Source organism: Vitis riparia, chromosome 2 (assembly GCF_004353265.1).
Source record: "Vitis riparia cultivar Riparia Gloire de Montpellier isolate 1030 chromosome 2, EGFV_Vit.rip_1.0, whole genome shotgun sequence".
NCBI lineage: Eukaryota > Viridiplantae > Streptophyta > Magnoliopsida > Vitales > Vitaceae > Vitis > Vitis riparia.
Genome location: NC_048432.1, coordinates 676,156 through 690,506, shown reverse-complemented (window position 1 = coordinate 690,506; position 14,351 = coordinate 676,156). Strand labels below are relative to the sequence as shown.

At 33.0% G+C, this 14,351-nt stretch overlaps 1 protein-coding gene and 1 long non-coding RNA gene across 4 annotated transcripts; one reads left to right on the top strand and one right to left on the bottom strand.

Annotated features, from left to right (window-relative positions):
• Window positions 1-2,838: 2,838 nt before the first annotated feature.
• On the top strand, window positions 2,839-3,510 carry LOC117905910 (protein NRT1/ PTR FAMILY 6.4-like). The gene has a single exon (XM_034818784.1). It carries the CDS (start codon window positions 2,839-2,841, stop codon window positions 3,508-3,510), a length of 672 nt encoding a protein of 223 aa, XP_034674675.1.
• Window positions 3,511-4,028: 518 nt separating this feature from the next.
• LOC117928182 lies at window positions 4,029-7,924 on the bottom strand. 3 transcript variants are annotated; one of them, XR_004653566.1, is made up of 5 exons: window positions 7,844-7,858; window positions 7,626-7,679; window positions 6,008-6,215; window positions 5,767-5,922; window positions 4,029-4,351 (listed from the first exon to the last, which is right to left on the bottom strand). It is a non-coding gene; the product is annotated as an uncharacterized LOC117928182 (long non-coding RNA). The 3 variants fall into 3 exon arrangements; XR_004653567.1 differs by having other exon boundaries at window positions 7,630-7,679; XR_004653565.1 differs by lacking the exon at window positions 7,626-7,679 and having other exon boundaries at window positions 7,844-7,924.
• Between the last annotated feature and the right edge of the window lie 6,427 nt (window positions 7,925-14,351).

Sequence of the window (14,351 nt, the reverse complement as noted above, 5' to 3'; positions counted from 1 at the left end):
ATTTTTAAAATAAAAAATACGTATACATATATCATTTAATACAATTTAATTAAATGGATTATAATTTCAATATTAAATATATTTTAAAATTAAATATGTTATAATCAAATATCATAATATTATTGTTAAATAATGTTTAATAATAATGTATACTTATAAAATTCATATTTTTTATTGACCATACGATATTATTATCAAATATATAATAAATTATATCATATACATATTTCATTTTTTTATAAAACAACTTTAAAATGTCTATTATTGTTTATTATATCATTTTAGAGTTTTTCTCAACATTTTCATAAGTTTTAATTTATTTTGGACTCACCGATATTTTATGTCAAAATATCCGTCGATATGTCTCTGATATCCATAAAATCGAAACACTGATATATCTAAAATTACCAATATTTTATGTGGAAAGCTCAAATCTCTTTTCCCTCATTTGTCCATATTTAGTAATATATATATAAATTCATGATTGGAATATATATATATTCCGATCATGACTTTATATTCACAATTTATCTTTTATAGTAAGTATTTTATAGTCATCTTATTCATTTATAATTCTTTAGATATGAATGTTAATAAATAAATTTATTGCTTAAAATTCATGAAAGTATAAATATTAGTTAAAATTAATGAGAATAAATATGTCAAATTGATAATTTAAAATAAATTTTAAATCAACTTTACAAAACAACCTTAATGCTTAAAAGTAAAAATTAAATAATAAGTTTTAACAATAATTTAACTTAAAATTAAATTCATATATTAAGTAAAAAAAAAACATTAAGTTTTAGCAAACATTCATTTAAAGAATAATTTTACTCCAAATCAAATTAAGTCATTAAGTATTAAATAATAAGTTTTACCATATATCCTCTAACTCTTGAATTATTATTATTGATGGATAGTGACTATTTACCCATTTCCAAGTCAAACTAACTTTTTTAGGCTATGTTTGGTTTTTGGAAAGTAGCAAAGAAAAAAGAATATCAAAGAAAATGATTTTTTTTTCTTATTTGGTTTTATCATATAAAATATGAAAGAAAGTAAAAAATAATTAAAATATATTTTTAAAAGTTTGAAGCATGATATAAAAATAATTTATGAACTTTAAATATATTTTTTATTTTCCTTTACTTTTTTTTTTCCTTGTACTTTTCCTCTCTACTTTTTTCTTTCACATTTTCTCTCAAATTTTTTCGGGAAACAAAAATAGCTTAGTTTTTTCTTCACAAACTAAATAATGTTTTTAGTCACTTCCAAATAGCTCTCATTCTCACTAAAAGTTATAGTAAAAACCACAAACAAACTTATGTTTGGTTATTGAAAAGTACTAAGAAAAAAAAATAAATGTTAAAGAAGATGATTTTTTAATGTTTAGTTGTCCCATGTGTTAGGACATTGAGGTCTTATACTATTTTTGTTGGCTCTTTTCATTCTGGCATTGAAAACTTTTTAAACAGTAACTTACTCTCCATCGAATATTCGAAATTGTTGTTTTTCAACTAGAAAATCACAAGTCTAAAAAGGTTTATTTAGTGGCAAGTTAGGCGTATAAAGGGTTGGATTTGATCAATAAATTTTATTCAAGTTAAATTATTCTTTATTTTATTTTTGCAAAATTCAAGAGCGCTCTCACCGCTCAAATGCCTATCTAAGTGCTCAAACGCTTGAGGCGCAAGAGCGATGGATAAGTGTGCTCCAACGGTCCCTCTAAATCTACAAATTGCATTTTGGAAATTAAAGATTTATTCATTTTGGAAGATTCAAGTACCAATCCTCTAGGTCTTAGGACCTATATAAATCATTTCTAAACCTGTTTTTAGGTTGGATACTTTGAAAGAATCAACCCTAACTTGACCTATCATTCTCAAACTCTCTCGAGAATTCATCGATCAAATTCTTAATTGTTGAAAGGACTTGCATCCCCTTAAAGGTTGAGGTGAATCCACTAGAGTGTTGGAGGTATTGCGTCATAGACATGAATCACAATATAAGTACTAGAGGGTAAATCTTTAGGATAAAACTGTATGATAAATTTGTATATTTTGATAGCCTATAGTGGAATATTAAATTAGATGTCTTATACCCCATGGTTTTTTATCTCCATAATTAGTGTGGGGGTTTTCCATATAAAATTGCTTATTTCTTGTGTGATTGTGTTTTATTTGAATATTCATTCTATCATATAAGATTCAATTAATTTAAATTGGCTTAGATCCCCCTCATAAGTTAATTTGGTTTAAGAAATTCAACTCATATATTAAATTTTTAAATTTTCACGCATTCAAACCCTTGTAAGTGTTACCCTAATAAGACAAAAGGTTTTCAACTAGTATCAGAATGGATTTTTCTAAATAAAAGTCAAATTTTTATCAATCCTGCAATTCTAGTATAGAACAATCGAGGTCTAGTGCTCCTTTAAATAGTCCATCATATTTCAATGGGAATAACTATCCCTATTGGAAGGCCTGAATGGAGTTTTTCTAAAAATGCAAGGAAAAAGGGTCTAGAATGCAGTGGAATATGGATGGGGACAGCCATTGGAATTATATGTGATGGAGAGATCTACTAGTGAATTAAAACCTAAACAAGAATGGAATAAATTGATAATGAAAAGAGTGAGCCAATACTCGGGCTCTTTTTAACATATCCAATGAGGTGAGTCCTAACGAGTTTTACAGGATAGCCATATGCAAACGTGCTGGGGAGGCCTGGGGCATTCTTGAACTAACTCATGAAGGCACTTCAACAGTTAAGTTATCTAAAATATAAATGCTTTCTTCCATATTTGAAAGCCTTATGATGCAAGGGAATCAAATCATGAACCGAAAAATTGGCTCCTTAGTTGTTCCTTCAGGTTCTCTCTTTGTCTTCCTCTTCATCTCCATTCTTCTCTTCACTTCCCTAAATGAAACGATCATTGTCCCATTTGCTCAGAAACTCACCCACAATGTCCCAGGAGTTACAAGCCTTCAGAGGGTTCGAATTGGACTCATTTTCTTGATGGTGGCTATGGTAACTGCTGCTATTGTTGAAAGGCAAAGGAGGGAAGTTACTGTTCAACACAAGACATTCTGGCTAGTACCTCAGTTCTTCCTAGTGGGTGCTGGGGAAGCCTTTGCTTATGTAGGACAACTAGAGTTCTTCATCAGAGAGGCACCAGATAGGATGAAATCAATGAGCATAGGACTCTTTTTAAGCACCCTTGCAATGGGGTTCTTTGTTAGTAGTTTGCTAGTGTCTCTGGTAGACAAAGTGCTTAGGAGCAATTTGAATTGGGGGAAATTGGACAACTTTTATTGGATGCTTGCAGTCCTAGGAGTATTGAATTTCTTGGCTTTTCTTGTCTTTGCAATGAGACACCAGTACACAACACTACAGTACAATAGCTCTGATGTTTATGGGGAGAATGAGCTAAAGAAGGGATGGAATGAAGGTATCACCAGCGAAATGGAGAAGAAAGAGAGAGTTGAAGGAAAGGAGGAACCTTAGATCATACACTTTCAACAGTTTGTTTATGTTATTTTTAGCCCTATATTCTATTCACGTAGTATATTTTAATCATGTACCATCTTGGAAGAAAGAAATATAACATTTTTAGTTATATTCACATCCAGATCAGAAGGTATAAGCATTCCTACCTTTTATACATTAAGTAATGTTCTTGTCCGACAATACTGTTGTTTTGTAAATCTCAATTTTCTTATAGCACAAAACTGAGAAAATATTTCATGACTGCAAAGTCCTGTACATGTCAAACAATGGTTCAGCCATTCACAACCTAAATTCAAAGACTTACAGATGAAATAAGAGTGCTCTGTTTGCAGGATGCTCTTGCTATCTAAACCTCTGAAATTAGACTGATTTTCCTAAAGAACTCTTCTAAAAACCTTTGGATCCCAAAACCAACCCTAACATAGAAGTTAGACACAAAAATTGAGCAGAACTTTGTTTGAAGGACAAAAACCATGCCAAGAACAATATGCATCAATGATTCTACTACACACAGATGCACAAATCAGACGACTGAATTGCTCTTATTCAAGCAAACTTGCCTATGGAGTTCAAATTCCAGGTAGGCCAGTATATGATCAAGTCTGCAGATGAAGGATGAATACAAATTTCAAAATCAGCAGAATGCCTGAAACATATCCATTTCCTAAAGCCATCTTTTCTTTGTTCATTTACATCTCTATTTTCACAGTAGACAGAATCAAAATGAACCCCAAGTTACCAGCTCACAGACAGCATGAACAATGGCCACAACAATTGCCTCCTTTTTAGGTCATGTGCTTTCCTATGCCTGTTCACTCAAGACCAAATATCTCAGATCCTGGAAGGAGGAAAGAAACAAAATTTAACGACACCTCATTTAATGGCAACACTATTTACCTATATAAAAAAAAAAAATTTGATGGCAACACTATTTAAAAAAAAAAAAAGAAGAAAAAAAAAAATTAAGGTCAAGCATGTAAAAGAATATCTGCCTTTTTTTTTGGTCTCATGTTGTTTCCTTTCTTTCCTCTAGAATCATACCAATGGAATAAAGTTCAAGAAATATTTCATCTGCAGCAAAACATTGCGGCTACATATTCATTGGTACCACACGAGTTTTTTAAAGAGTATTTAACAACAAAGTCCAAAAATTAACCATTGCTGTATTTCATGCTAAAATGCTAACTAATCTCGAATGGGCATTAGAATTAGGGAGAAGAATGCACAAATATGACAATGGACATAAAACAACCTGGTTAGGCTATTGACCCACAATTGATGGCCAGACCAATTGGACATGTTTCAGATGTCAACTCCTAAGGGTATGACTGAATTGCGATGATATGAAAAGGGAAAAAATCTCAATCATAAAAGCATATAAATTGACATAGAGTGGATTGGTGAGAGGACCCATAGAATATATTGACAACACCTAATTCCTTTTCTAGTAAAGACTTTAAAATGTGCGAAGCACCGATGTGAGACATGAGGTGACATTGGTATGGGACCATGGGTATGACATTTGTGTGCAACATGCTGAATGCAATACCCTCTAGAAGTCCAGTGAAGGAAGAAGGAAAGATGGCCCTAGTTCATTAGAACTTGCCCGGTACACTTGTTTCATTTTCCTTTTGGAATACCAATACATCAAATTGAGTGGGATACCCATGTTGTACATGTGAAACCATTATGTAAAGTTAGTTGCTATGTTACATTTCATTCAAACCTAACATACATATGAGGAGATTTTGGACATTTCAATCTTCAACATCTAAGGCTTGTCATATGTCATAAGGTTAAGAGATCAAACAAATCTAACCCCTAAAAAAGTACCCACAACAATCTCCAAGCATCATGCTATGATTCTCCATTGCCATTTAAAAAAGAAAAAAGAATTAAACTAAAAAAATTTTAACAGTTCATTACCTTGTCTTCTAATTACACAAAATCTTTTCCAATTTCAGAGATGTCTCAGGGAAAGACATGTTTAATCACATTTCAGAAACCCATACAAAAATAGGCTATTACATCAAAGATGACTGGCTAATCCAGCTTCATTTGACTGGTCAAGAAAGCATGATTAACAAGCAAGCAAACCAATAGACACATTATATGTGATACCCAAAGCTGCATCACACACATACATTGTGTGTGCACCTATGTTGCTGCCTTGCCATACTTTTAGTAAACCAACTTTTGCCAAAACAATTTCATTAAAGAAGACCCCCTTTCAAAAAAAGCAGGAAAGCTAACCTCTGAGAGTAACATAGGATTCTAAGAAGAATCATTTGCTGGTGGGGGAAGGACATGGTTTATGACCAAAGGTGGGCGTAGAGCTCGATGGTTGATCTCCTTCAGTTTGCGAGCCTTATACATCTCTTCTGTCTCAATAACAACTAATCTTTTTACCTAACAATAAAATTTGGCAACCAAAATCAATTAAAAAGCATATATAATGGATGATGATGCATTCATCACAAGCTCATTTTAGCACCTGTTGAAGCATTCCCCTGACAGTAGGAGTGTTCCATCTCATGACAGTTCGGTTGCACTTTCGGAGGCGCAGTGCCTCTAATGTACGCCTGTGGAGTCTCCTAGTTCCTGGAATGCCCCTCACCAAGGTTATATAAAGATTAGGGCTCCATGCAACCGGAACACATGCTTTAAAAGCCTTGAACGCATTCATATTTTATCTCTTGCCCCTATGTCAGCCAATGAAATGCCAAATAAATAATTTTTCCCAAATTAAACAATAAAATGATAGCACCTAACAGAGATTGAAACAGTGGGAAGAAGTGGGAGTGCCAAAACAGGAAATGGTAGACAATTTTTTTCTTTTCTTGCAATTTGCATACACTAATAGATGTTAAGCATGCTTATGCACTCCAGTTTATTAGAAATAATATTGTCAAAAAACAATGAACATACATATGTCATTTTATTAATCATACAAAACCTGTAACATCATAAATCACCAATCACTCTGAAAATTCAGATATTTGAGGGCAAATCAGGTTCTGAGCATATTAATAACCGCAGCAAGTGCTGAAAATAAAAATATCTAAGAAAAATAATTAGTATCCAGATAAATTGGTTGCAGTCCAAAATTGAAGGTAATTAGTTAACTTTATTATTCACGGATGGATATTCCTCGTGTAGGCACAAAATACATCCATCTATTAATCACTCATATGAGTGAATCTTCACCTTAATGAGTTAGGAGATACTTCTACTCTCAATTCAACATGATCTCCCAAAAGATGATACCAAGTCTTCTTTCCAAATTTAAGCAGTCAGAAATGGGGATTAGAAAAATAACATATGTTTTGCCTTTTTTTTTATAGGTAGGGAGAGGATATTATAAAAGTAAACACCAAGAGAGCACCCCGAAATACACAAGAAGTACATAATGGACGCCTAAAGGCACCACCAAAAGAATAGAGGGGCAACAAAAAACAACACCCCACTCAATGAATATCTAAAAAAATTTAAGAGCAAGATTACCAAGAGTAGTCTTCTTATATAATTTATTGTGGCTCTAAAGGAACAAATCTTATAAAACACTGATTTAGACTCTATGCAAAAATATGCAGATTGAAATAAGTCACAGTAACATTGAATAACCCAGTTCCTAACACACCAACAGATTGCAAAACAATTCAACACAACAAAGCTTCATATCTCAATAACTCCTTGTAGGTTATACATGTCCCTTTTTTCAGTGTTTAAATCCATCTAAGCCTTTAGTCTCAAGAAATTAACAAATAGAATAAGTATTATCTGCCTCTTTAACAAAACAACCAACCCAATAAAAAAAATCAAACAAAGCACCCAAAAATCGGATCAGCAAATAAACGCCATTTCAAAGTTGCAAACAGTCCTCTCACATAAGGCAGAGCTACATTCAGGACACACCATAATCATAGAATTGAAAATTGAACGCTTTCCCCATTTCCATACTAGCTAATTCAATCAATAAACTCAACAGAAAACACGTCAAACGCTATGGGATCAAAAAACAAACACCATTTCAAGATTAAGCAAAGGTTCCACTCAGAGAAGGATATGCTAACAACTAGAGGAAAATTGAAAATATTTCTTCATTTTCATACCAACCCAAATCAGTTCAATCGACAAGCCACTGCAAGAATCAGTTTCAGCTCAACCTAGAATATGTACAAAACACTAGTTCAGTGACAAGATCTTCTCTTCCCTTTTTTCCCCCTTTTTTACTACATTCTATATACTGGCTGGTCAGGTTTTTAACTTTTTATCATCTCATTACCGTCTGAACACGAAGAAATTGGTTTAGGGTTAGGGTTAGAATTACCTGGTGGCCGTGTGAGACAAAGCACCCTCCTCTCTTTTTTCTCTGTTATCGGTCCTACTTAGGGTTCCGTTTGAATCAGTGGAACTCTTGGAGATAATAAGGTCATGTTTGGTTGCACTTTTTTTTTATAATTAAAAATTTGAGAATAATTTTAAAAATTATGTTTGGCAGCCATTTTTACTTTTTATTTTTCAAATTCAACAGTAAAAAATTATATTAAAAAATAATGGTATGATTTTTTTTTCTAAAATATTTAAAATTAATTTTAAAATACAAATTAACACTCGAGGCCTAAATATATATTTATTTTTTTTACCAAATTAATACTCAAGGCTCAACCGTCTCACCTCTAAAGATTGGAAAATCAATTAAATTCATTTAAAATTTAATGAATTTTTAATTAGGTAATGCGAGTGTTGGGTGCTTGGCTATTTAGTTTGAGCTCTTTGTTTGTTTGTTTTTTTTTTTTTTTTTGATAGATTAGTTTGGGCTCTTTGTTATGGTGTTCTATAATGATGCCTAATTATGTAAGTGCATTGTTATTTGTAGAAACATATAAAGGTGTGAATCTATTGGTTGATCAGGCGAATCTATTTGTATATACAGATAGATAGGTGAATGCATGATCCAACATGCCTATTTGTGAAGTACAAAAATATTCCTCCTCATCTCGTGTCCAAATAAAACAAAAGGATATGTAAAATGGTTATACCCAAGGATGAAAATATCGGTAATCACGGATATATCGGTAATTCGATTTTACGGATATATCGGATATATCGGAGATATTTTTGGATATATCGGAGATATATCGGTGGATATTATTGGTAGGCTTAAAATTGTTAAAAACTCATGGAAATGTAAGAAAAACCTCATAATAATATAATTAGAAGTATAATAGACATTTTAAAGTTGTTTTATTGAAAAATTTGATATATATATATGATATAATTTGCGATATTAGATGTAATTATATCATATCGATCTATAAGAAATGTTAATTTCGTAATTGTTCTCATTATAAAGTCACATCAAATACTTCATTTCATTAAATAACAATAATTTGTACACATTACATTGCAATGTCCCTTTAGTACCAAAATGAGGATCGATGTGGTTCAATGGGATTGATAGATGAAGGAACCCCGGCTTGCTGTTGGAGACAATATTGGTACCAAGTCAATGAGCCTCGATAATATTGGTTATAAATTCTAACATGCCATGCATATATCTCTTGAGTCCTACCTACTGCCTCTACATGGATAGGATACTCAAAGTTCACCCATGTGTTAACGCCAAATCCTTCTTCCATCTGATATGGAATTTGTCTAGAAGGGGAATAATGCGACATACCATACTGTGGACCCGCATTTTTCATGTGCGTCCCCACTTGATCGGCGAGACTCGCTTTTTATTTGTGAAAAATTAATTTTTGGAAAAAATTTGGAGTCGCCACTTATTTTATTTTTATTTAAAAGGGAAAATAAAACAAGAAAGAAAAACCCTAAAATGTGACTCCATAATTTTTGGAAAAAGCATGTCTTTGAAAAACCCGAGTCTTGGTCCGGGGATCAGGTTACTTATTGGGAAGGTACCTCTAGGAGGTAGCACCCCTCTAAGCCCTAAAAAGGTCTCTACTGACTAAGTTGAGGGAAACGTGGCAATTAATCGGTTAGTTATGGATACCTAAGTAGGCTAGGTGATTTTGAAAAATAGCATGCTTAGCAGGAAAACCAATCACAATCATGAAGAAGATTTAGGGTACGTACCTGGACTGCTTCTTAAGTGCTATCACAAGACATCAAAGTTAGTATAGAAGTACCGCACACAACATGTATTTAATCATAGCGAATCTAGCATACATCTAAGCACCTAAGGATTATCAAACATATGCATATTTCACAGTGACATGATTGTTTACAAAAATTTAGAAAGTAGGTGATAAGGGACGTACCTGGATAACATAGATGACTTACAATGCGCTTCCATAAGACATGAAGGGTTAGATAATAAATAATAAAATATAGAAATCCTAGCATGCTCGTTATCTAATTGGCATAGCAAAAATTATCAAAGTATATGAAAACACTAATTATCACACTCATCTTATATACAATTCCTAAAGAAAAATAGACATAATTTCAACAAGTGACAAAAGTGGCAACAAAAATAATTTTTGAAAAGATTTTCTTATGTAGGGGTTTCACCAATTCCCCAATTGATATACACGAATTGAGCCTAGAATTATCCCATTTATTTGGGACCACAAGCTTTGATTCGTGTTTTGTTTAAAACTGTAATTTTATTTGAAAGATGTGAACCAATCAAAACATGGTTGCACATTATTTTAAAAAATGAGATTTTGATTCTAAGAATCCTAAAGGAATTTTTGAAATGGTTTTTTAAGGAAATGAGATTTTGAGAATATTGTTATGTTTTAAAGATAAAAGAAGTTAATTTAAAAACAATAAAATGTATGAATCAAAATACCAAGCAAAAGAAAAAAAGAACAAATCACAAAGTAGAATTTTTGACAACAGATAAAATTGAAGTGGTGGGAATGGAGGCCAATCTTCACTATTTTCGATAGCCTCTAAAAATTGATTTTGACAAAGGATGACCAAAGTGATAAACCAAAACCTTAGATCTTACAAGCACTGAAACTTTAACAACATTTAATCTTAAGATAAACTTAATCAAGCACTAAATATTATGTGACCTTTAAAATAGTACAAACGATACATATCAACTAATATTAACGATTTGGAGTCATAAATTTAATCGGCTAACTAAACAATTGAATAAAAGAAAACAAACACAAACTAAATAAAATTAGTCAAAAACTAAAATGAACTATTTTTAAACACAAAATGATAATATGGGGATGGATTAAACTAATTGTCTACAATTCGAAAGCATAGAATTAATGGAAAAATGGAATAAAAAAAATCTTAACATAAACTAAACAATATGAAACCAACCAAATTAATTAAAACTCTAAAAAAATATCAACTAACACAGGATCAGTCAAAACTAAAATAATTTCTCTCTTTATTTATTTTAAAACATGAATATATCAACGCAGAATGAAATAAATTAACCGACTTAAATTCTAAAACTAATAAACTAGAAGGATGAATCATGAATTAAATTTAACAACCTTTAGATATGAAAAGAGTGGCATGGAATCAATTGAACTAATAAACTGAATTTTAATAACATCTAAACTAACAGATAAATTAAAACTGAAACGTATGAAATTATGGATTTCCTAATTGAGAACAAAAATAATGCTAATCAAAATTCTAAATTTCTAACCATTATTACAAATTATCCAAACTCTAAAAAATCCTAACTTTTCCATTATTAACAAAAATTGCCCAAACCAATACTAAAAAAAACTAATTTGTCAAACTAAGAAAATGAATTATAACCACATTAGACAAAAATCATAATTTTCAAGATGGAATAATAAATCAATAATTAATTAATTAATTAATTAATTTATAGTTGGATAAATATATATATGATCAATTATTTTAATGAACTAAAATTTTATAAGAATGCTTAAATCTAAGGTAAAATTAAAAACTAACAAAAATGATTTTTAAAACTAAATCTCTAACCTATAGAATCAATTTTATTTATAATTAAATAAATTACAAAGCATTAAATTGGTAACAAATAAATAAATAAACAATCAATAATTAGATAAATTAAAACCATATCAAATGAAGATTAAAATATATATATATATATATATTTTTCATGTGAAGCTATCTAAAATCATATTTTATGAACTTAATATAATACATTAAAACTAACCTTTAACGTGATGAATAAAGAAAAACTAAATAAACAAATGTGAGATTGTATTGCCATGTTAAAGCAAACACGTATTGGAACTAATAAACAAATCAACCCACTCACCTAATATAATAATCCAAATTGACAATGGTACACCAAGTATAATAACTAAAGCAATTAAACCAAAAAGTAGTATTCTTGCTGCCATATTAAAGGAAACGTACTGGACCATAAAACATTCAACCCAATATAATAATCTAAATAGGAATCAGACCAGACTTTTATATTTTTTTTAAAGCAAACACAACATAAAAGACCAAACTTACCCAGCGGCTAAGTGCGTGGTCTGTTCTTCCCAAAGTGGCAGCCGTGTAAGTGGATCTCCTTCAGGTGGAGGTGCGTGTTGAAGGTGCTTCCGGAGATGTGCGGCGGGTATGGCGCAGGGTGCAGCCGTGACACTTGCAGTGTAAGATCACGCTCCGCAACCTGATATGAACCGTTTCGATGAAGAGCAGATGCACGGACTGATGATGGATGCAGCCCGTGGAGATGAAGATTTGATGCGTAGACTACTCTCAGCGGGAAACCCGTGTTCAACCGGCTGATGGTTCTCTTCTCCCAGATGCGAATTTCCCCTGGACTCCCCTGTAGATGGCAGGCCTGTGTATCTGTCTCTCTCTCGTGTGGCTGCAACTTCTTCCACTTTTCTGCAGAGTGCTCACTCTTTTTCTCAAATCCTCAGTTGATCCTCCTTTTCCCTTCCATGCTGCGTTATTTTCCTTTTTTCTTCCCTGAAAATTTCCTTTCCTTCTAAAGAAAAAACTCCTCTCTCCCTTTGTATCTTCCCCACAAAACTCTCTTCATTCATTCCCATGAGTGTCTATCTATCATGCCCTGAATCCACCCTTCCAAAACCGGCGTGATCCCTTTCCATGAGCGTGTTCTGCACCTTCTCGTTGATTCCACCTTCAAGGAAAAATCATTCACCAACCCGGAGAGAGCTAGCAAGCAGTTGCGTGTTGCTGAGTCACCTTCCCAAAGATATTCTCTATTCATTCCTTCCTTCTAAAACACTAAACGATCCATCATTCCATAAAATGCATAACCTTCCTCATCCATGGCCTCTATCAAATATCAGCCTACAGAATTTCATAGAAACGTGCTCAGAATCCTCCAGAATGTGCACCCAACTCCTTACCAAAAATGTGCTCCAAGTCCTCCATTTGGCTAATCTGTGATAAAAAAATCAGTAAAAGTAACTATACTAATAATAATAATAATAAATAAATAAATAAATAAATAAAACATTTAAACAAAATTATTAGATTATTAAGGACAAGTATTACGAAAATGTGACAAAATAATAGGAAAATAAAATAAAGGAGGAAATAGACAAAATAATAAATAAAATAAACAAAAATATAATAATAAAAAGCCAAGATATGCAACTCCATAATAAACGAGTCATGCAAGTCATGCAAGCCATACAAAAATGCAATCCATGCCAACCATGCAAGCATGCAAAAATTCCCTAAAAGGTAACCTAAGTGGGCCTAAGATGCCTAAGTGAGCCTAAGGTGGTTAAGTGGGCCTAAGGTGGTGTCTAATGGGCTTAAGGTGGTGCCTAATGGGCCAAGTGTCTAAGTGAGCCTAAGGTGGTGCCTAATGGGCCAAGTGTATCTAAAAGCTATCCTAAAAAAACAAGAAAAGCCTAAGTCTAAGTTAGGGCTTCCAAGGGTCACAATAAGGGATCAAATAATCCCTCAACCAAAGTCTCCAAGGTGACTCAGAAAAAGGTAAGTGGTGAGTAGTATTGGGCCACCAAGGAACTATTGTGGAGCACTGAAAACGAACTTAAAGACATGTGTTAAAGGGACAAAATTGAGGGTCTACAAATATGCCCCTCTTCGGCATAGATCACGAGTGTAGAGAATGCGAGTAGAAACGCGAGTAATGAACGGAATGAAGTGAACTATACCGAAGAACTAAAGAAGGACCAGAGATTTTGTCCTAGCACATGAAAAGAGTAAGCTCGGAACACGGGGATGCAATCACAAAGATGGAATAACTTTAGGTCGTGAGCTCAAGGCTCTACACAGAAAGAATACTCTGGGTCATAAATGGAAAATCGATTCTGGGTCGAGAGCTCTGGGCTCTAAATGGAAAAGAAATGACTCTGGGTCATAAATGAAAAAAAAAAAAAAAAACGACTCTGGGTCGAGAGCTTTGGGCTCTAAATGGAAAATCAACTCTGGGTCGGGAGCTCAGGGCTCTAAATGGAAAAGAAATGACTCTGGGTCATAAATGGAAAATCGACTCTGGGTTGAGAGCTCTGGCTCTAAATGGAAAAGAAATGACTCTGGGTCTTGAATGGAAAACGACTCTAGGTCGAGAGCTCTAGGCTCTAAATGGATAGCCGATCAGGATACTTTCCGGCTCATGGTGCCGGGTCAAGGCCACTCACAAGTGGCTAAAATGATGAAAACGAAACATCTCAGGGATGTGAATGATGTAAATGACTCCGGGTCGTGAGCTCAGGGCTCAGGGTGCTATGAATGACTCTGGGTCGAGATGAAAAATGACTCTGGGTCGGTGAATAGCTCAGGGCTATGAGCTCCGGGCTCTATGACTGATCGGCTAGAAGGAGAATGCGATACGCAAACTCTAGGTCAAACCACTCATGGGCGACCAAATGATGAAA

What these genes read in the sequence shown, in the direction of transcription:
- LOC117905910 (XM_034818784.1), top strand. Translation starts at nt 2,839, where the DNA reads ATGAACCGAAAAATTGGCTCCTTAGTTGTTCCTTCAGGTTCTCTCTTT.